Source organism: Vombatus ursinus, unplaced genomic scaffold (assembly GCF_900497805.2).
Source record: "Vombatus ursinus unplaced genomic scaffold, bare-nosed wombat genome assembly UNPS02008961.1, whole genome shotgun sequence".
NCBI classification, from domain to species: domain Eukaryota; kingdom Metazoa; phylum Chordata; class Mammalia; order Diprotodontia; family Vombatidae; genus Vombatus; species Vombatus ursinus.
The window spans coordinates 6,564,996-6,589,606 of NW_020948739.1; the positions used below are offsets into that span (position 1 = coordinate 6,564,996).

At 38.5% G+C, this 24,611-nt stretch overlaps 1 protein-coding gene across 2 annotated transcripts in view; it reads right to left on the reverse strand.

The window, feature by feature from the left end:
• Window positions 1-12,685: 12,685 nt before the first annotated feature.
• SNX31 (sorting nexin 31) overlaps window positions 12,686-24,611 on the reverse strand; it is a 74,262-nt gene continuing 62,336 nt past the window's right edge. The window contains exons 13-14 of one of the 2 annotated variants that reach the window (XM_027849995.1): window positions 16,263-16,319; window positions 12,686-13,980 (exon numbers count right to left, since the gene is read on the reverse strand). In XM_027849995.1, the coding sequence (XP_027705796.1) occupies window positions 13,882-13,980; window positions 16,263-16,319 (156 nt within the window). In that variant the 3' untranslated portion in view covers window positions 12,686-13,881. Of the gene's footprint in view, window positions 13,981-16,262; window positions 16,323-24,611 lie in introns of both variants that reach the window. The other variant, XM_027849994.1, reaches the window with a different exon arrangement.

Sequence of the window (24,611 nt, forward strand, 5' to 3'; positions counted from 1 at the left end):
CTGCTTCAGCTGCCTTCATGGCCATCGAAACAAATCGTTCTTGTCTACCCATTCCACTGGGGAAAGTCTTCATATGCTTCAGGTAGACATCCCCCTAATTCACCAATGGGTTTGAGGCCTATTGGTTACCTTTAACCTGTCTGCTGAGATGATTTTACTGAGGTGTGGCTGCTGTACATACAACAGCTTTTTGGAACCCCATGCGAGAGTTGGGTGAGAGGTAGACACCAAAGATGGACGAACAGCCCTGAAAAGGGCAAGGCAAGCCCTCTCATCAGAGTCCATCCTGAACAAAGGAGGCTACTCCCACCCACAAGGCAAGGAAATGCAAAATGTCTTTTCCCAGAAGCAAAGTACCTCAACTAGGTGATATGGGCATGCTCAAAAGTCCTGTTACATTTCACTGGAGCCTTACAACTCTGTAAGGTAGGTACTCCGGGTACTGTTACCATGGACATTTACAGATGAGGAAGGGGTAAGTAATATGCCCAAAGTCACATAGCTAGGACCTGTCAGAGGGGGGAATTTGAACAAAGGACTCAAAGTCCCACACTTTATCTATTACAGCATGCTGCCTTCCAAGGTATAAGGTGTTATGGTTGGTTGATATCTGCAGCAATGAAGGGAATATGCACACTAATGAAATCACAGAGCCAGTTTCTCAGATCCTAAGATAGCACAGTAAAAAGAAGACTTGGCTTCAAGTCCTTTTTCTGTCATTAACTATTTCTGGAGAACAATATGGTGGGCCTGGAGTCAAGAACACCTAGGTTCAACTCCTGCCTCTAACATAACATGGGTAAATTCCTCACTCCCTTGGGCCCCCTTACAACTCTTTAAAACCATACGCTACAGACAATTACTGAATTGCTGCATTGTTAGGAATTTCCACACTGAGAACTTCTACTAGACCCATGAAATCACAGCTGACTCTCATGCTTTCCCAGTCACCAATGGAGTGAAACAAGGCTGTGCGCTTGCTCCCAAACTTTCTAGCCTATTTTCAGCAATGTTGTCATATGCTTTCAACAAGGACAACCATGGCATCAAGGTCAGCTACTGCACGGATGGTAAATTATTCAACTTGAAAAGGCTACAAGCCAAGACTAAAGTGGAGGGAGTGTTGGTACGTGATTTTTTGTTTACAGAAGATTGGGTACTCAGTGCAGCCTCTGAAGCTGAGATGTAACAAAGTGTGGATTGATTCTCTGCTGCTTGTGCTCATTTTGGACTAGCAATTAACAGCAAGAAAACACAGGTGCTCCACCATCCAGCACCGCACCAGTCATCTGTGGAACCATCAGTTACAGCAAATGGAGAAGTTTTGAAAACTGTGGATAGGTTTACTTACCTTGGCAGTATACTTTCCAGGGATGTACACATAGATGATGAGGTTGATACATGAATTGGCAGAGCTAGCTCAGTGTTTGGGAAACTCTGAAGGAAAGTGTGGGAGAGAAGGTATTAGACTGACTACCAGACTGAAGGTCTACAGAGCCGTTGAGCTGACCTCACTGTTGTATGTATGTCTGTGAAACCTGGACAGTCTAACCTGCACCAAGCCAGGAAGCCGAATCGCTTCCATTTGAATTGTCTTAGGAAGATTCTGAAGATCACCTGGCAGGGTGATACCAGATACTGCGGTGCTTTCTCGAGCTTAACTGACAAGCATTCAAACTCTACTGCAAAAAGTGAGATTCTGATGGGCTGGCCACATTGTTCTAATGCCAAATGTATGCTTGCCTAAAAATATACGTTATGGAGAACTCACACAAGGCAAGTGCTCATACAGAAGTCGGAAGAAGTGATACAAGGACACTCTCAACGTCTCACTTAAGAATTTTAGAATTGATTGTGTGGCATGGGAGCCGCTGGCACAGGACCGCCCAGCGTGGTGAAACCACATCAAAGAAGATGCAGTGTTCTGTGAACAGAGCAGAATTGAAGTAGCTCAAAAGAAACATGAGAAACACAAATTTAGAGAATGCACCCCAAATCTTCACACGGACTATTTGTGCCTGACCTGTAGTAGAGCATTTCAAGGTCTTATTGGTCTGATCAGCCACAGTCAGACGCATTGTAACTTGATTCTAACACAGTGATATCATTTCGGTCCTCTTAGAGAATGAAGGATAACAACCATGTGTGTGTGCATGTGCGTACAAATACACACAGATATATTCACAGATATGTGTAGGTACATGTATATATACACATATGTGTATATATACATGTATACATATGTATGCATGTTTTTGGACTTGTGATTTCATTGGAATCAGGAGCTCCTAATGAGGAAACTCCCTCCACAAACGCAGGCTGGTACCTGCGTTGAAACTTAATCTCAGGAAATCATTTATGGCCTGAGACCCTAGGTTACTTGCCCAGAGTCCCATAGCTAGGATGTGTCGGAGGGAGGGGCCTGAATCCAGCTGAAAGCCAGTTCTCTCTCCATTAAACCACACAGTCTCCCCCATATCACTGGGGATAATGACTGCACCTGTTATTTTACTGATATAGTGAACTCCTCGCAATGGCAGGCCAGCACCTTTTCTGCAACTTAAAGCCCTAGAAATTCTCCTGAGTAACTGAGTGGTTGAGCAATTTGCCCAGAGACATACAGTTTACTTTATATATACGGGTGGGATTTGAACCTAGGACTTCTTGGCTCTGAGGTCAACCCTATCCACTATACCATGCTGTTTCTACATAACAGTATGAAATAGCATATATAAAAAGCGGTCTTTGAAAATCGAGGACCTAAAAAAACCAAATGTTAAAATGGTTTTTACATGGGATTGGAAAAACTTATAAATTTTTTTTTTAAATCCCAAATGCTCCTGGAATCAGATAAAAATGTAATTATGAAATGTTTAACAAAATAATAAAGATGTAATTTGTTGTTTTTGAAAAGATAAAAAACAAAAAACCAAACAGAAAGCCCAGGATCTAATCACAGAAAAGGAACCACAGAGGATATCTCTTTCCAAGTCTCAAATTAGTCCATTAGATGTATAAGAAAGGAAATAACATGATAGGATGAAGAATTATAAGCTATGCCTCAGGGTGACTTTTAAAAGTAATTTCGGGGAATTCAATAGAATATCCCAAAAGAAGCCCCACTCTTATGGGATGAGCAGAAACGTGGAGCTGGAGAAGGAAGTTCTAAGAAGACACATGACCCTGAGAAGGCAGAAACATAGAACGTTACAACTGGCACAAAGAAAAGAGCCCCAGCTGTGGGAATGAGGCTTTGGTTGATCGGGTACAAGGTGTGGAGAAAGAGAAGTTGTGTTCCTGAATGTCCTCCCACCTTCCACACACATATACACCCTATAGACCCCAAGACAGGAATCCCGAGTCTCCTTTCTCCCCATTAGCTCCTTTATAGGAGCCTGATGCCTTTTCCTCTGGGCATGGGAGTGAGGGATGGGGATGGAGTTTCTTTACCTTGTCTAAAAAACAGTGGCAACCATTGGTTTTGGCTAGTTAGGTTGTAATTTTTGGAAATAGGGTTGAGAGGAAGCAGTTGAGGAGAATTATCTCCAGACAATAGGCACGGAGCTGTAATTAGAAATTTTTTTTCACCTATGCCATTTGGTCAGAGTGTATCACTTGATATATAGCTCCTAGAAGAGGGGAAAGTAGGCCCAGAATACTACGAAGGTGAAGGACTGGTTGCTGATAGGTGGGAGAATGGGGTGATAGCAGCCAGGTGAAATAAATACTGGTGAGGATAAAGCTAGCACCTGAAGTGTGAGAGGTTGAGCTTGGCAAGGGGAGCCGCTGGAGAGTGGATAGGAAACTCCAATAAAATGCTGACTTCTATAAACTTTAAGGACCAATTGGAGGAAGAATGCCCCATGAGGAGGAGGTAGGCCTCAGTCTGAGGTTCTTGCTTGGGGTAGACCTATACGAGAGAGGAAATGAGAAGGAAAGCAGAGGTCACTCCCAGTTGGTGCTAGAATTATCTTCTAAATATATATATATACATATATATATATATATATATATATTTGCCATGGGAAAGAACTCTGATGACCCCGCTCCTCATACAGCTTTGAAAAAACATTTAGTAAATTTTGATAGAATGAAGGGCTGATTAATTAAGAGGAGGAGGAGGAGGAGGAGTTTTAAGCATAGAGCCAAAACATTGCCTTGCATATAGTGAATTCTCTATAAATGTTGAATGAATGAATGATTGACAGAAGTAAGATTAGAGAGAGGGAATATGCCTAAGTATTTTAAACTGTCGCCCTATTTAAAAAAAAAAGTAAAACTGAAAATCTAAATTCCCAATATCTTTGAGAGAGTGCATTTTATAGGAAAGTATTTTTCTTTATTTCTATGGCTACCGAAAAGTTTCATCCAACAACAGAGCTGTAACTATGAATTTTTGTGCCTAGGGCTAAGAAGAATTGGGTAATAGGGTTGGGGAGAGCTCATCTGGGCTGTGACCACCAGGGGGAGGAAGTATACACTTTCAACCTGAAGGACCGGCTACTGTTGGGAAGGGGAGGGGTCAGAGGGCAGCCACCAGCATGTGATGTCAATATCCTCTAAATAGTAGCATCCTTGCCAGCTCCTGATCACTCTTTCCCCTAGTTACAGTCCTATCTTGTGGTTCGGTCTTTTCAGTTATGTCCAACTCTTTGTGATCCCATTTGGAATTTTCTTGGCAGAGATATTAGAATGGTTTGCCGTTTCCTTCTCCAGCTCATTTTATAGATGAGGAATTAAGGTAAACAGTTAAGTGACTTGCCCATAGTCACACAGCTAGTAAGTATGTGAGATCAGATATGAATCATAAAGATGAGTCTTCCTGATTCTAAGCCTAGTGCTCTATCCATCTAGCTATCTTAGAAGGTAATAAAATAATTGTCACCATAAAATAATTATGCTCTAGATATATAAGGAAAAACTGCTGGATGCATTGCTTCTATGGAAGCATTAGAATCCTTAAAAATAATGAATTCCCTAAAAAAAGGTCAAGAAAGTCAAGGCCAAGTTTATCATCTTTTTCTCCCTTCCCTCCTGGCATTTTTTTCCCTGTGGTTTTATTGCAATCTCTTTCAGATAGTGGTGGCAGTCAGTTAGGGTGGGTCATTCCCCCTGCCTGGTTCTAGAGAATGAGGCCATACACTTTGACAGCTGTTTTTCCCAACAACTTGACTAATACAGTCTTTTCTACTGATTTTCCTGGCCAGTAAAAACGGAAATTGTTGTTTTTGGCTCTGGTGGAGGGAGAGAGGGAGGAGAAGATGGGGTAAATGACATAAATGACTTCTAAACTAAGTAACTTAGCAGATGAATTTAAGCAAAGAGAATGAGAAAAATTTCTTGACATTAAGTTATTTAGCAGATAAATTCGAAGAAGTTTACCAGCTGGCAAAATCAAAAAAAACAAACAACAGTAGCAGCAGCAGCAGTACAGAGACACTTTTACCAGCCATGCCCTGGCCAGCATTCTTTACTCGTTGCCCAGCATTCATTGTTACTAACCTTGTCCATGTGGGTGACAACTAAAGGCTGCTTTGTGTTCTGGTCCATAGGGTGGCCAAACCAGCAGGACTCCGGGGTTTTTATAGTGTAGCTAATCATTCCTCGGGTCTCCTCATCAACATATTCTCATTAGACAAAGACTGGCTACAGGCACCTCTGTTTTCAACGGTTCTGTGATCTCATTCCCTCCAACAATGTAGATCCCACCCCATCCATAATCTCTCATCTTGTGCCATTCTTCCTATTGGTTTTCCCTAGGGGGATGTACCCCAAATACTGGAGGACTCCAATTGCTCCTACATAGGCACTCTAACCAATATACTTGGGGCCTTTTTGTATGTCATAGGATAATAGATTTAGAGCTAGATAGAGTACTGGATATGGAGACTGGAAGACCTGAGTTCAAATACAGACTCAGATATTTACTTGGCCATGTGACCCTGTCAAGTGACTCAATCTCTGTCCGCTTCTTAATTTTCCTTACCAGTTATAATGGGGATAACCATAACATCCACGTCTCAGAATTGTTGTAAAGATAAAATGAGAAAATATTTGTAAAGTACTTTGCAAACTTAAGGCAGTATGGGAATGCTAGCTGTTATTATTGTTATTTGAATCGAGGTCCCATGGCTACAGATTCAATGCTCTTTCCATTACATTACATTTCCTTTCAATGTGGGCAACACCACTGCACTCAGCTCATTAGCCATTCTTCCCAACATATTACTGGCCAGCCACCTCTTCTGATTATACTTTGATGTCTCCTGCTGTTCTTGTTCAGCTGTTTCAGTCCTGTCTGACTCTTTGTGACCCCATTTGGGGTTTTCGTGGCAAACATAGTGGAGTGGTTTCCCATTTCCTTCTGCAGGAGAGCTCATTTTACAGATGAGAAGACTGAGGCAAACACGGTTAAGTAACTTGCCCAGGGTCACACAGCTAGTTAAGTGCCTGAGGCTAGTTTTGAACTCATGAAGATGAGTCTTCCTGACTCCAGCCATGGCATTCTATCCATTGTACCACCTAGCTGCCCACTAATGTCTCCTAGATAATCTCTTACAGCACGTCTTGCACTGAAGTCATAGTAAGCTTTAATCTATGCTCACCATCTATCTCTCCAGACCCACAGGCACCCTTCTCTTCAGTGAAGGAGGAGAGGGATGGAGGTGGGGAAAGACAGGAAGAGTAGTTGAAGAAGTAGAAAAGAGGTGGGGTAAGAATAGGGGGATCAAAGTGGAAAAACACAAATATTTTATATAATTATTAAAAAAGGGAGCTTATTCTTCCAGTTGATGGAAATTCAGTCACTCTAACTAAAATTCCAGCTTTATGAATCTTGGTATGCATTCAGCCAATAAAGAATACTATTAAGAACTTTATATACTTTACCTCATTAGAGCCTTAAAACATATAATAGAGCAGTTAGATGATGTGATGGATAGAGTACTGGTCCTGGAATCAGGAAGACAAGTTCAAATCCAGCCTCATATACTTACTAACTGTGTGACCTTAGGCAAGTCATTTAACCTCTGTTGGCTTCAGTTTCCTCAACTATCAAATAGAAATAATAATAGTACCTACCTTACAGGTTTTGTTAGGATCCAATAAGATATTTGTAAAGAGCTAAGCAGAGTGCCTGGCACATGGTAAGCACTATATAAATGCTAGATATTTTTATTATTATTATCATCCACCCTATGAGATAGGTAGTGCAAGTACTGTTATCCCCACTTTGTTGTTGCTGTTATTGTCGAGTTGTTTTAGTCACGTCTGACTATCTGTGACCCTATTTAGGGTTTTCTTGGCAAAGATACCGTAGTGGTTTGCTCTTTTCTTCTCCAACTCATTTTACAGATGAGGAACTAGGACAAACAGGGTTAAGTGACTTGCCCAGGGTCACACAGCTAGTCCTTATCTGAGGCCGGATTTGAACTCAGGTCTTCTTAACTCCAGGGCCGGCACTGTATCCACTGTGCCATCTACCTGCCCTATCCCCACTTTACAGGTGAGTAAACTGTGGTTCAAAGAGGATCAGTGATTTGCCCCTGGTTACACAGCTATTGAATGTCAAAGGTGGGATTTGAACCCTTATCTTACTATGAGATCAGTGCTCTATCTACACTACCATGCTGCCCCTTAAAATGAAGGTGCAGAATCATCTCATTTTTGTTCATTTCAGAGCAATAATGTACAAGGGATGAGAAGATTAATTGTTTTGCCTTTGTGTGTAAGGAGGCATAATTGTTGGAGGGCATGCTCGTCATCAGAAGGGGCACTGATCCACCTACTATGGTTTGACAGTGTTTTTGAAACAACTCAAAATTTAGTTGCTTTTTTCAATAGCTTGAGTGTTCCGGTTGCTGGTTTTTGAAATAGGCATGAGATGCTTACCAGTTGCAGTTTTCCCTCCACTGTTTTTCTTCTGTTGAAAACAGAATTATGAAATGCCATTGCATGGAATATAGATTATGCAGATTTACACCCTTCTCTCTATTTCAAATAGACAAGATTAGAGAACAGAGCTGTTTATGAATATCTCCCTGGTGTAGATTTCCCAGCAGGCTGAAAAACACCTTGACCTAAACGCAGGCCAACTCCTTTTCCTTCGTATTAGCTTGCTATTCCTCCGACACCTCTCACCCTGGCCCGCTTTGCTGGCCGTAATACAGAATCAATTACTGTATGCAATCCCATGGACAGATGGAAAATCCATTATGAAGATAGCCAACTTTATATTCCCACACTCCAGAAAACCAAACCCGGTGAACAAACAGTACAAAATCACTACAGTCAGCATCTTAAAATCATTGAAAGATCTAACCTCCTCCAAGGAAAGCAAAGGCAGTTACCTAGAGCCATCACCCTTCCAAAAAGCATCAGAGGCGGATGGATCAGGTTTATACTTTGACTTCATGGTCTAATCCCAACAAAAACTGCCTTGCCTCAGTCCTCTCTGTTTCTTTATCTGGAAAATGATTACAAATCTTGTCAATATGGGGAGAAATGCTTAATTATATTAAAGTGAGTTGAAAACTTAATTATACTAAAGTTGAGAGGTTTAATTAAGTTTACAAGTTTCTTTTCAAGGCTATGGGCTACTCACACATATTTTTAACCTAATTTTTTTTGTCTTAAAAACTAAGGAACTTGGGACAGGTAGGTGGCACAGTGGATAGAGCACCAGCCCTGGAGTCAGGAGGACCTGAGTTCAAATCTAGCCTCAGACACTTACTAGCTGTGTGACCCTGGGCAAGTCACTTAATCCTGATTGCCTCCAAAAACAAACAACCACAAAAAACAACTAAAGAACTCTCATAACTTAGTGTGATCAGGCCTTGGAGGAAACCTGTATGATCTGTATACCTAATAGCTCATCTATATAAAATTTTTATGAGAAACATGAACCAAGGGCATCCTGAATGGAAGTATTAGTAGACAAGCTTTTTCCAAGCAATATTCTACAGTAGATCTCATCTTTATCCTCACACAAATGATGGAAAGATATAGAGAATACTAGATACTAATTTGCTTTGTTTGTTGATGAGCAGAAAAAGAATTTGATTTGGTAGAACAAAATGTCACCCTGAAACCCTCTTCTTCTAAGTGTCTCCCATTCATACAGTAAAATTATTCAAGATTTTTTGAAAGACATAACAGAAATAACCTTGTTCAATGATTCACTCATCATTAATCCCAGCTGAGAAATAGAATGGGGAAATGTATGCTCACCAAAGCTGTTGCCTCTTTCATGGAAAAGGTGTAATGTGGAGTCCAAGTTGGGGAAAGATTCTCAATGGAGGGTGAAACCCTTCAGATACTCCTGTCTGTGGATGACATTGTACTGGTTGCATTGAGTCCCGGAATATTGCAGTCTCAAGAGTTTAGCCTTAAAATCTACACAGAAAAAAACACAAGTGGATAAAGAATGCCTATTGCCCAGATTATGACAGGCTGTTAGATGGACCATTTATAGAGCACATTCATCAGTGTGTGTACATCTGTGTATTTAAGTACTGAAAATGGAAGAGTTGTATCCAGAATTAAATTGGAGGCCAGCAGACTGAATTGCCTTTGGGAAATTACCAAGTTACTTTAATAATCCCCACATCTTCCAAGAAACAAAGGCCCATTGTTTTAATACTAATAGGCTACTAGTGTTGTATAGCTGTGAGGTATAGAGACCTGCAGAATAAGAAGAATTAAAAATTAATATCACTCAGAGGGACATGGTGGTCATGAGAAGGCTATAGGATAGAACAAATTAGGAACTATTAAGAATAGCAAGCTAATATGAAGGAAAAGGAGCTCTCCTGGGACTAGGTCATCAACAAAGATGAGGAAGCAGCTAAGCGGTACAGTAGATAGAGAACTGGACTTAAAGTTCAAATCTAGCCTCAGATACTTGATAGCTATGTGACTCTGGGCAAGTCACTTACTCTCTGCCTGCCTCAGTTTCCTCATTTGTAAAATGGGGATAAGAGTTCCTACCTACTAGGACTGTTCTGAGGCTCAAATGAAATAATATATGTAAACTACTTTAAAAACCTTTAAGTGCTATGTAAATGATAGCTCTTGTTATTGCTATTGTTATTATTATATACTATATCTACAATGTAGCAAATTCACAGAAATCTGTATGCTCATCTATTTGTATATACACACGTGGCGCTCCTAGCTACAAATATACACTCATACACAAATACTTTTTGGCAGGGTGATGGATGTAGTTAACCACCTTTGCTAGAATTTCCAATGATTATGCTGACTGTAGTAATTATGTACTGTTTATTCACTGGGCTTGGTTATATACTGTATCTACATATGTAGCAAATCCATAGAAATTTATAAGCTCATCTATTTGTATGTGTGTGTATATATATGTATGTGTGTATATATATATATATGTGGGTGTGTGTATATACACACGTCTATATATGTGTATATGTATGTGTATACATAGTATATATGTATGGATAGATAGATGTTACCTTTTGCACATTTAGGACTTTAAAAGGACATCAGATATAAAATTTTGTGTTTTGGTCATGTCCAACTCTTCATGATCCCATTTGAGATTTTCTTGGCAAAGATACTGGAGTGTTTTGCCATTTCCTTCTCCAGCTCATTTTACAGATGAAGAAACTGAGGCAAACAGGGTTAAGTGACTTGCCACACAGTTAGGAAGTGTCTGAGGCCAGATATGAACTCACAAAGATGAGTCTTCCTGACTCCAGGAGAGGCACTAGCTACCCTTACAAAACTTTACCCTGCCAAGATTTCAGCCGGCTTGTTTTTTTTAGGACTGAGTGTATGTATGTAGCTTAGACTCACATTTCTACCATGGCAATGAGAGAGCAAAGGCCATCATCCCCCAGCAGTTGTATTTCCATCTTCTCCTAAGACTTATGGCAAAGAAGGCTGCTTCCCACAGCTGTAGTGCAGGATTTTCTATCCCAAACTCCAGAGTCTTTAATCCAGAAATAATTCACATGAAAAATATCCTTCCGGATGAAATCTCTCTTTAATCCCAGAGGGGCTGTTTTCCTAAGAGTTCCTTTCCCACATGAATGCCAGTTTATCTGGCATTTTAAATATCAGTTGAACTTCTCTGCCTTTTTATTTTCAGCTTTCACTTCTGTGACTTATTTTTTTTTCTAGTGTCATCTAATTTACCCTCATAAGGAACATATTTCACTTTTAAAACATTTTCTTTCCCTGTATATGCTGGTATTCATGATTATTTTTACTGTCTTGAAAATTTATATCCCCAAACACTATTAATTAGTCTAAGTAAATAAATGTTGACAAGAATAATCTTGGACAAAGTCATTCAACTTTTTTATATCTCAGTTTCCCCATCTGCAAATTGGAGAACAAATCTCCCAACTTTGTTGCGTGTGAATTTTTAATGTGAAAAATGACATTTTAAATGCAAGGCATTATTATTTATTGTGCACTGAGTTCCTGGCAGCTAGGTGGCCCAGTGAATAGAGTGCTGGGCCTGGAGTTAGAAAGACTCATCTTCCTGAGTTCAAAGCTAGCTGTGCGACACTGGACAAGTCACTTAACCCTGTTTGCCTCAGTTTCCTCATCTGTAAAATGAGCTAGAGAAGGAAATGGCAAACCATTCCTTTATCTTTGTCAAGAAAACCCCAAATGGGGTCAAGAAGAATTGGACATGACTGAAACAACTCAATAGCAACAACAATTGAGCTTCTAGTTCAATTACTTGAACCTAATGCTTTAGAGAGTTTTCTTTGTTGGGCAGAAAAATGTGTTTTCCCCAGCTTATAATCATTTTCCCCTGCCATCTCCTCTTATTTAAATCTTATCCATTTTTTTCAGGGCCTAACAAGTCTTTCTCTTCTTCTTTGGAACCCTCCCTTCAACCCAGCTTCAAGAATGGTCCTCTCCTCTGAACTCCTGTGATACTTGATATCCATACACTCATTTGGTACTTAGCATGCGCTATTTTATGATATTATTGGTGTGTGTGTGTGTGTGTGTGTGTGAGAGAGAGAGAGAGAGAGTGAGAGAGACAGAGATAGAGTGAGAGAGTGAGAGAGAGACAGAGAGAAACAGAGTGAGAAAGAAAGAGAGAAACAGAGAGAGAGAGAGAGAGAGAGAAAGAGAGAAGATTCTTCCCAGTTCCATTGTCAGCCTTTTGAATGCAGATTGTATCTTATTGATTTTGGTATTCCTAACACTTAGCACAATCCACATTGAAAGTACAATATTTGTCACAATCATGGAATCTCAAAGTTGGAAAGGATCTTAGACACCATTTAGTTTAACCATTTACATGAAGCTTGATACCCTAATGATAGCAGGTCAAAAATATTGCCTAGACATTACCAAATTGGCAAAACTAGAAAGGTTTGCATTTCAAAAAAATATAGTTCATTTATCTACTGGAGTATCACATGTGTTGATATATACACACGCACACATTGTACACATATATCCATATATCCTTTGTGTAGACTATAATATACATATGTGTGTATATATATATACTCTATATATATCCTTGTATACACATGCATACACACACACACACACACACACTTCCTTTGTGTATACTATAGTCAAAAATGTAAACTTACTGTCTTAAGAGACTGGAAATCATTGCTGTAGACATTTATTCATGAACTTTAAAATACTTCAACAAAAGAGAGTCAGTAGAATAGCCATCAACAACTTCAGAACTCCATGTTACACATTTCATATTTTTAGCATTATACCAGTTAGATATAGGCACACTGCAATATTTATGCACATAGGAAACCCAAAACAAAATTTCTCTATGTATATCTAGCTCTTCCCCTTACTGTGGCCCTAATTCCATACCATGGAATTATGTTAGTAATCATGTTTTTTTTTAATTTACTAAAAATGGATCAGCAAAAGAACCAGCAGCATACTGTACCTGTTTGGGGGGATGAGAGATTTAGTTTCTAAGCTGACAAAACATGAGGCCTCCCCTGGTTTTCAAACCATTCATTTCCAACATTAAGATTTTCTATTGAGTTCTTAAATCCCTCTCCTGAGCTACAATAGCACAGAAACATGCTGCCAGGAGAGCCCACAGATTTGTTTCAGAATGTCCCCCAGCAATATCGGTAGGCTTTGGAATGACATTAAAGCAAAAAAAAGGTATTTGATCAAAATAATAACTTAAATCACGCCTCCCCATAGTTCTGTGGGCAGATTAGTGAAGTTCAGCCTTCCCTCCCATGTTTCCCACTTCTTTAGAAGAGTAGATTCATGCATTCAGACTCTCCCCTAGGTGCACAAGCTAACAAGCCTCAACACAACAGCAGCTGTGGTAAGATGGCATTTTGAGCTTTTCTACCCACTCTCTAATCCATTCATAATCCAGTCATTTAAAGTTCCAATATTTCTTTTATCCCTAAACAGTATACTCAGAGACTCTTCATTTCTTCCATGCCTAAGGTACAGGCAATTGGTAGTGTTGTAAACTCTACTAGGGATCCTCTTTAGCCTGATAATTTTACCAGCTGCAGCTGTTTACTTATTGTGTTACGTGGATGAATTCCCATACTATCAGCAGTTGAAGTAGAGGCTTTGTAGGTAAATATTTGTTTTAGGGGAAAGATGGAATGTGTATTTATTTCCAAACACAGTTTTGCTGCTTGACCTTAAAATCTAGACAAATGTTCCTCCCATTTCTTTCTCATCCTCTGATTTACATTGAGTTATAACCCACACCTCGTATAGTAAAACTTTAATCTAAATGTCAAAAGAGTCAAATTTCTTCCCCTGGCGATGTAAAGCCAACTTTTGGTTATTACACAGTCTGCTGTTTCAAGTGATTTACTTTAAAGGAAGAAAGTGGAAATGCTGATTCTTTTTTCTTCTTCAAAGATCTTCTTCCCTTATAGTCTCAAACACACAGTCCTCTTCAGTTGACTTAACTGCAATCTTGCTTTTTCTTGTTGGAAAATCAAAATAGTTTATCTGCAAACAAAGACTTGAACACATTATTTATGTCAGAAAAAAGACTCACTAAGAAAGCAATAACTGTGGCAAATCTTCTGGATTTCAAAACAACACAAAAAGGGGCAAAGAAAAATTGCTTTTGCGGAAGCAGGGGTCCCTTCACTCTACTCATGCTCTGAGTGGTGCCATATTGCCAAGAGAGAGAATCTGAAAGAACTCTGAAAAATGAGGCATTGCCAGCCCTTCCTCAGCTACTAGGCTCCCTTCTTTACCTTCTTCTACAACTCTATCTTTTTTGTAGGCACACGTGTACAAACACACAAACACATGCACACATACACCATTTGACCCACAATATGAGGTTAAAAACATCTTCAAAGGTTACTGACCAACATTACATACTATACATTTAAAGGTTCGTCTTAGTTTACAAAAGTCTAATCCCATGGAGCCATGGGGTGCCTCTCCCCCTTTTTTCAGTTATTTGAAATCCCAATGAATTATTGTAGGAATGTTTATCTCAAAATACATGGAGACAGGTGTGCTGTATTAGATCTGTAATCCCTCAAGAAAATGTTGCCATCACTTGCGATTTGGAGCAGGTGTCTCTTGTCCTTTTCTAATCCATGCCCTTCATTTTGATGCTGCCTAAGTATGTGTTTGTGTATTAGGGGAGAAGATGGGGTCATGGAAGGTAGGGAAGAGGGCCAATTCTATACTATGGTACTTGTAGAAATACAGATCAGAGGAAAACAATGTGAGATAAATATTTTAAAAACCCAGACAAAATGGATGCCTCCAAATCAATGCAGAGTCAAATTAAGCATATCAGCAATACCCAAATAATAGGAAATCTCTGTGGGGCAGAGGTAAAAGAGTAATCTAAATGGAAGTAGAGTTTAATCACTTGATGTTTTCCTCTTGCTCATAAAAATCACAAAGCAAAACACATTTTATGGTATAAAGGGGCATATAGTATAAAGGCTCACCATTCATTCCATTTATTCTAGTGAGCACCTACATACTAGGCAATATATCAGTAATTGCTTTTGCTGGAATATTATTTGTTTTCTTATTTGTAGAGTAAAGCCTATGAGAATGTAGTAGGGTAACCTTGGGGAGGGATAGTATGGGCTTGTAGTAATTATGAGAACTGCAACAGAGACCTAACATGCTCAAAAATGTATTTTACAAACCTAAGGAACTGCATTGTGGTGAACTGGATAGAATACCGTGAGCTCAGAGGCTCCAATGGATGAAGTATACTAGCTCTGGGTCCAGAGGACCTGAGTTCAAATGTTACCTCATATGTTTAACTACCTAAGTGACTCTGGGCAAAATCATTTATCCAAGCATCTCCCTGGATCTCAGTTTTTCTATCTATAAAATGGAGGAATTGGACTAGATGACCTGAGGTCCTTTCCAACTTTAAATCTACGATCCAATGATGTGACTGAGGAAGGCCTTGGTTCAATTCCCAACTCTTAACAATTGCTAGCTGGGCAAGTCTCTTAATCTCTCGCTGCTCCAGGCGATTTCCAAAGACTCATCTACTTGTCAAAAACTGTCTGGGATCTGCCTTGATTGAAGAAATTCCCAAGCTGGGTTGTTGTTGTTCAGTCATTTCAATTGTGTAGGACTCTTCCTGACCTCATTTGGGGTTTTCTTTGCAAAGATACTGGAATGATTTGCCATGATTTGCCGACTCATTCTACAGATGAAGAAACTGAGGCAAGAGAGGTTAATTGACTTGCCAGGGTCACACAGCTAGTAAGGGTCTAAGTCCAGCTGTGATCTTAGGAAGATGAGTCTTCCTGATTCCAAGCACAGTGCTCTATCCACTGCACCACTTAGCTGCTCCCATGCTGGGAGTTCCCTACAATGATAGCATTCACAAGAGTAACAACATTATGCTGTACAGTGCATGCCACCATTCAGTCAATCCATTCAACAAACATTTATGAAGTGCGTGTCGTATGCTTAGGAACTGTGTAGGTGCTGAGCAGAGCCCACAGAAGATTTCAGAGACAGAATGAGGGGCTAGGTGGCTGAAACACCAAATGACTAAAGCTTTTTGAATGGAATGACTAATTCTTCATTTTCTGCCTGCAGAGTGGGCAATAATAAAATTCCCAATCTCCACACTGTGTCATATATCTCCCCAGGACTGTCTCTAACCAACAGAAAGCTTGTTTTGTGAAAGAGAATTCATGGTGTATTTTTGGAGGTTGAATGCTATTAGAAAGGACAGATTAATCCAAATCCTAATGGTTATTGGTTACATAATTTCACTCACAGACCTGGCTTTGTTGACGGTAGGATTTCTTACTTTTGCCTTGCTCCAGGGGGTCTTCAATCTGCTAAATAGATTAGTAAAATATTAGTCAGTGTCCCTCAGAGCAAACTAGCACACAAGTAATCCATTTAATTAACAGACACATTTCCCCTTCCACTGTAATCTAAGAGTTGTCACAGCCCCCAAGTAGCAGTGGCACCTGAATATGACATGTACTGTTATCTCTAATTTGGAAAGCCCTAAAAAGAGGTAGAACAAGATCCAAGTCCATGTTAGGTTGATTTCCCAAATTCTGTATCCTGTGAGGAGAAACAAAGAAAGAAAGAAAGAGAGAGAGAAAGAAAGAGAGAAAGAGAGAGAGAGAAAGAGAGAGAGAGAGAGAGAGAGAGAGAGAGAGAGAGAGAGAAAGGGAAAAAAGGGAAAGGAAGGGAGAGAGACTATATGTGAATCAGAATTCCTCTGAATTCTAGAAATTCTAAAGAAATCCACTGAGTTCCAGTCTGTGTTAAATAAAATACAGACAAAGCTGAAGAAATCCATTTATCAAAATGAAGTGACTACCAACAAAGTTAGAGAGACTTAAATTGACCAACCACATAGACCTGTGCACATTATATTTATAAAAAAAAAAACCTTGGAAAGGAGGGAGTAGTGTGGTATGATACACAAAGAAATGATCTTGAGTTAGTATAATCTGGGTTCAAATCCTAACCCTGACATACATTGGCTGTCACCTACCCTCTCCAAGCCCCAGAGAACTCTAAGACCCTAAGGAACAGAGAAGGTGTGGATCTTCATTGATAGAGGGAGGTTCTCACTGGATGTTCTCTTTTCCAGTTTTATCACAGGTAAAGTAAAACCTTCCCCACCCCTATATTTATCTTCTTAAAGATTTTTTATAATTTATAATTCTTAAAGAGAATGCCAGGACAAAAATAAGGATTCTCATATTTTCCTTTGAGAAAAAAAGATATGTTCTGTTTATTGTTTTTTACACACATTAAAAGGCATTTCAAAATAATCTGGATTACCCTTTGTTTAAAAAAATTACAGCCACTGAAATATTTTTGAGATATTCAATTATTTTGACATTCCAATAAGTTTAAAATTATCAGTATTTAGGCAGCTAGGTGGCACAGTGCATAGAGTACCAGTCTTGGAGTCAGGAGGACCTGAGTACAAATCTAACCTTACTAGTTTTCTTTCTTTCTTTTTTTCTTTCTTTTCTTTCCTTCTTTCTTTCTTTCTTTTTTCTCTTCTCTTCTCTCTCTCTTTCTCTTTCTTACTAGCTGTGTGACCCTGTGCAAGTCTTTTAACCCTGTTGGCCTCAGTTTCCTCATCTGTAAAATGAGCTGGAAAAGGAAATGCCCAGGGTCACACAGCAAACCTTTAAGTGCTATACAACATTAGCTATCATTATTATTTTGGCCATTTCTCTTGGCCATCTAAAAGTTGCTCCTTTGATTTTATGCATTGGCACAATAGAGCTGTATTATTTCCTTTTCAGGATTGGGTTAGTCCCACAAAGAAGGCTGACTTCTCATATTTCCAGGAACAATTTTCATGGATGCTGATCTCTTTCACCTTGGCCTAGAAAAATGGAAAAAGGCTTCTGGACCTCTCCCTCTCAGCTGTCTGACCCTGCCTAAAGAGGAAAGAAAGTTGGGAGTATAAGAGAGGAGTACAGGAAAATGTAATATCTTATTCCTTGACATTTTCAGAAAATCCCACTTTAGATAAACCTGACTTACAAATAGCTAGACTTTTAAAAAGAGGAATTGGGATGAGTATTGATATTAGGACTGATTCTTAAGTTCATAAAATCATCCATTCTAGGTTTCTTTAGGTGCCAATTGTGCATTTAGAATATAGTTCATATGCAAAAAAGCCAAATTATAAATGGAGAAACCCAAGAAACACCTCTTCTTTGTTAAAAGAGCAGCATTGTGATATTGTTGTCAGGAAAGAACAAAGTTCAAATTCTTCTCTGACACTTATGAGTGAGTGATCATGAGCAAGTCACTAAATTTCCATGAATATCAGTTTTCTTTTCTATAAAATGAGGATAACCATATCACATGGTTATAAGAAGAATCAAATGAGAAAAGGTCTAAGGGCAGCTAGGTGGCACAGTGCATAAAGCACTGACTCTGGAGTCAGGAGGATGTGAGTTCAAATCAGACCTCAGACTTGATCACTTGATACTAGCTGTGTGACCCTGGGCAAGTCACTTAACCCCAACTGCCTCACCAAAAAAAAAAAAAAAGTTTGTAAAGCATTTTGCTAATCTTTGGAGGCCCTTGAAATGTCAGCTATCATCCCATTAAATACATCTATGTGAATTTTGTGTTCTCAACATTTCCTGAGTGAATCACTTATTTTTTAAAGTAATTGGTGTGGATCAATGTGCATGTTTGAAATTCAAGTTTAAGCTTTAGCTGTTTTCCCTTGGTGAATCCACCAATCAACAATCATTTATTAAGTACTTGTGTGCCAAGCATTGTGCTAAGTACTGGGCAAGAACACAAATACAGTCCCTCCCCTCAAGGAGTTCATATACCAATGTGGAAACAACATGCGATTAAATAGATGCGTACATCGGGGGTGTTCTAGAGTCAATTGTTAAATTTCCAGTAATGGCATTTACACCCCAGAAACTAGCAAAGACTACAAAATCAGGGCTTGATTTATTGTTTTTGTTGATTGTCTAAACTTTAAAAAGTGATGTAGAAAATGTTAATAATGCAGATTAAACTTAAAAGTATATCACATGTACATTTTTTTTTCAGAGAGCTGGCTGTTAAACACATACAGTACACATGTACTGATAACTGTAGAGCAGAAAACTATACAAGATAACTATAGAGTTAACTATACATGTACATGATAACTAGAGAGTAGAAAAAAAAGGTAACCTTAGTAGAAAAAGCTCATAGTTGGTATTTGAAAGGAAGGAAAATAACTATAAAGCAGCTAAGATCAATCAATAAAAAAAGTGTTCTGGGGGGCAGCTAGGTGGCGCAGTGGATAGAGCACTGGCCCTGGAATCAGAAGGACTTGAGTTCAAATGTGGCCTCAGACACATAACACTTACTAGCTGTGTGACTCTGGGCAAGTCATTTAACCCTGACTGCCTTGAAAAAAAAATCATTATAAGAATATAGTATTTTTTTTTAATTTATTTGTTTGTTTTTTTGTTTTTTGGTAAGTTTCTCATTGATTCAATCAGTGAAACTTTATACTTAATGAAAATTTATTTTGTTTGTGGAGTACATATCTGTATGGTATACTTTGGTTCTTGCTGTAAAAAATGATCTTGAATTCACTGAGATCTTGAAATTATAAGCTACACTGCAAAATGAAGAAAACTGAGTTCTATTAAGTTGATTTCAGGACTTCTGTCCAAGATGGACCTTAATGGGAGGCAAATCACCCAGCTCCAGTATATCTACTTCAGCAAAAAGTTGAAATTCACAACAGATAGAATAATGATCAAGAAATTCAATGACAAATTACAATATCTTACTTCTTCCACCCCAAAACTATTAGCCAGGAGCCCCCAGGTTATAGGAAAAAGAAGCAGGATACTTTAAAAGTAACTTGTAGAATTTAAAGTTTTGTTTTTTTTTTCAAATCTGCAATATGAAATGAAGATTCAGTTTCATATATAATCCTCTTTTGCATTCTTCCTAGTTTAAGGAAACAATTTGGGGAGGACATTATGTTCAACATCAAAAAAAATTTAAAAATTGAATTCAGCAAAATTGTAGTAAGAACCTACTACTCACAAAACAATACACTAGATAACAAAGGAAATAAAAATTTATAACCTAGTAGGGAGTATAAGCTGCGTTCATGAATAAATATAATAACAACTCCCATTTACATAGCACTTTAAAGTTTGTTAAGTGCTTTACATCTGTCATCTCATTTGCTGCAAAGTACAATGTGAAAGTTCTGAACACATGGCCTGTGGTTTCCTACCTCCATGCTTTTGCATATGCTGTTCCCTCAGCCTAGAATACCCTTCTGCCCAGGAAATTTTTCTTAATTCTTCCAGCTAGAAGCATTCTTTCTTCTCTGAATTTGCATATACTTTGTACTGCTCTTATTGTATCTTAATATTTACTTTATATTATTATCATTTGTGTATGTGACTGATTCCTCTAATAAATTGCAAATTCTATGAGCTGCTTTGCACATGGTATCTGTTGAATGAATGAGTGTGCACAAATGTTATAAAAGTTCAAAGAATGGTAGAATACAATTAAATTCAACAAACTTTTTTTTTAAAGACCACAATTACTGGGGTATGAACTCAATATTTGAAAAAAAAAACTTCTGGGAAAACTGGAAAGACGTCTCCTAGAAATTAGGTACAGACCAACATCTCATAACATATACCAAGTTAAACTCCAAATAGATACATGGTTTAGATATAAAAGGTGGCATGATAAGCAAATGAGAAAAGCAAGGAAGAAATTACCTTTCCAAACTATGTATAGAGGAAGCGTCTGTGACCAGATAAGGGACAGAAGAAGTCATAGAAGATAAAATGGACAATTTTCTTTACATAAAATTAAATTTTAAAGTTTTTGCACAAACAAAGCCAATGTAGTTACAATTAGAAGGAAAAGAGGTAACTGGGAAAGCATCTTTGCAAAAATTTAAAGGTTTCATATCTAAAATACACAAGAGAAACCTCACCTACTGGGGAATAGCTAAACAAATTATGATATGTGACTGTAATGTATTGTGGCATAAGAAATGACCAAATAGACGCTGCAAGGGCCTTTATAAACTGATGCAAAGTAACAGAACTAGGATAATATTATAAAGAAAAATGACTTTGAAAGACTTCAGAATTCTGATCAATGCAATAATAAACCATGATTCCAAAAGACCTGAAGATGAAGAATGCTGCCCATTTCCTGACAGAGAGATGATATACTTAAAACGCAGGATGAGATATTTATTTTTGGAAGTGGTTTGTTTTGCTGAATCATGCAAGTTTGTCAGGAGGGTTTTTTTCCCCTTCCTTATTTATTGTTTGATTGGGGAGGGGAGGGAGATGTGGAGAGAGGGAATACGTGTTTGCAAAATAAATAAGTGACTTTATTAAAAAGTGACTGTTTTGTGCAAGGCACTGTTCTAGATGCTAATTATTTCCTCTCTGCCTTCTCCACTATGTCCTAGGAAGCTCATTATTGGGAAAACCCCATCAGCAGGAAAACCTCTTTAGACCTAGTACTCTACCTCATCCTCACCACTCCCTGTCCCTCTGGAGGATGGAGAGATGAATTCTGAAAGCCCCACTTAAAGTGGGGGCTCACCTCAGAATGTCTCATTTCTTACTTGGCTGCTCTATTTTGGAATTTCTCAGACTTTCCCACCATGCCTCCCCCAACCCCTGCTTTTCAGCTTCCTTTTGTGAGTTGTTTTTCCATTGTTTTCAGTCATGTCTGACTTTTCATGACCCCATTTGGGGTTTTCTTGGCAAAGATACTGGGCTGGTTTGCCATTTCCTTCTCCAGTTCATTTTACAGATGAGGAAACAGGCAAACAGGGTTAAGTGACTTGACCAGGGTCACACTGCTAGTAAGTCTGAGACCATATTTGAACTCTGGTCTTCCTGACTTCCCAGTTCTCTATCCACTGCACTGCCTAGCTATGTTACCTTCCCTTGTTTGACTGTAAACTCCTTGAGGACAGGTACTGTTTCTTTTTTCTCATTTGCATCCCCAGCACTTAGCACATAGTAGTGGTTTAATAAATGTTTACTGACTGACTTACTTTAATAGGTAGGGATCATTTCCTGGAGGGAGGACAATGAGAAAACCAATATAGATTTTTTTTTTTTACTTAATGATCTAATGCAAACTGAATTCCAATTTTTGTTCTTTTTTTCTAGATATAAATAAGTTACAGGCAACAATATCAATCCACAGGTCACTTTAAACTCCACCAAACTACCTGGTCCCTCCAACTCTGGTCTGTGATGAAACTCTAGGGTTCCATTTGAGTAATTAAGAGGTTTAATCTGGAAGAAAGAATGGAGGTCAGGGGAATTAGAAATATCAATAATAACAGAAGCATGTCCACTGAGCCATCTGCTCTGTCCCTGCCAGGCCTCTCATGCTATCCAAGGATTTATAGACAGGGCTCCAATCCTATGAAGAAAGATGCCACAAAATAAAAAAAAACCTTGAAAAACACTTTTTAAGAGATTATAACTTTGTCTTATCTTTCATAGGTTGGAGAGACTAAATGAAGAGCTTTAGATGAAGACTTCCATAGAATGAATGTATACAACTAGGATAAAACAAAGCAATCACTGATGTATGCATATGTATATATAAGAAATGACATATATATATACATACGCACATATATATCATATATGTGTATTATAGAATTGGAAGGCTTACACAGTACTTTACATGCATTATCATTTGAGCTTCATATCTACCCTATGAGTACTTGGCTCTGAATATTATCATCCCCATTTTACAGAACAGAAAATAGACTCAGAGCAGTTAAGTTACTTAACCATGGTCACACAGTTAAGTAAGATTTGAACCTTATTTTACTATTAGTACACTATTCGCTATGCCAACATGCCTGAACACACACACACACACACACACCCTCCATAGGACCTGAGAGTTAAAGTCTGAAGGAACTTTACAAGTCATCTAATCCGACTGCCCTATTTTACAAATGAGGAAACTGAGGCCAAGTGTCTTGTCCAAGGTCACACTGGTAATAAGTAGCAGAGCTGGAATTAGACCCCAGGTCTTCTGATTTCCAAATACAGTGCTCTAGCTCTGAATCACCCAGAGTGCCTCCCATACCATACTCATTCCAAACCAGACAGTAATTTATTTCAACTCAGTAAACATTGATTAAGCTCATATTGTGTGCCAGGCATTGTTCCTGGTCACCAATACAGAAGTAGGTGACTATTCAGTTAATCACAACACTCTTCAAGTCCTTTCATTTCACATGTAAATATAAGAAATGCTGTAACCCCATTGGCTCTTGTAGCCAGAGTTCTAAGAGAAATAAATTAAATACATCATTAACATCTCCATTCTGTTTACGATGCTCTTTGGCGATTTAGTATAGGAGTGTTTCCGGCATTAACCTGGGGCCTGCAGTCATCCAGAGGTGAAAATACTTTTCCTTTTAATGGGCCCACTTCAGTTAATGGCTTAAAAAAAAAATCTTTGGAACCATGTTTGGAACCTAAGTGCTCCCATCCTTCTCGAGAGGTTGTATTTTATTACTCTTTTAAAATAAGCTTCCTTCACTCATTCGTTAGTTTAATTCACTTCTTTCTAGCAAAGCTACCATGCTATTTCTGACCTTACATACTTGAAGCTTCCCATCTTTTACGCCCTGAATCCATGAACTTCAATTGTTTTCCTCAAGAAAGAGAAATACTAGAAGAGAGAGAATAAGTATCAGGAACCTAGTGGACAATCCCACTTTTAAAAAAAATCAGTGCTAAGTTAAAGGTGTACATCCTTTTACTATTTATTAAATTAAATCTGGAGAAAAAGTTTATAGCTAATGTAGCATATTTAGGAAAAATCGGTTTTAGCTTCTGTGAAGATAATTTGGCCACAACTGCTAACCAGACATGGGTCATCTTAATCTGTCTTAATTAGGAAATTAAAAAAACAAACTATATTTTTATTCAGAATAATAAGAGTGCCAGAATGATTCCAAAGTAATTGAAATAAGAAATTGTATTAAACCGATCTATTCTTAGATGAGTATCATCTCTTATGGTAAGAGTTAATATACTTTTCAGAAGAGGTATGTGCCAGGAAATTGAAGTTTAATTTTACATTAAGAGAACAGCGTTTATCATACAGATTTCATCCAGTCGGTAACTTTTTGATTCAGCACAACGGTTACATCAAGTGGCTGTAAATACCTATGGGGTGGGATCTTCCAGGAAGCACCCTAACTCACTTCCATTTCTACTTTGGGGGCCTAAAAGTCTCTGGCCCTTCCTCTAGCACTTTCCAGGGTACTTTTTTGGGAGGCAATCGGGGTTAAGTGACTTGCCTCGGGTCATAGAGCTAGCAAATGTCTGAGGCCAAATTTGAACTCAGGTCATCCTGACTTGAGGGCAAGTGCTCTAGCCACTGTGCCGAACAGCTGCCCCTCCAGGGTACTTATGATCTAAAACCATTCTAGAGATACATAGTACCTGGGATATCATAAACAATAAATGTTTCTATTTCTTTCTTTATTTCTTTCCTTCCTTTCATCCATCCATCTATCTATCTATCTATCTATCTATCTATCTATCTATCTATCTATCTATCTATCTATCTAT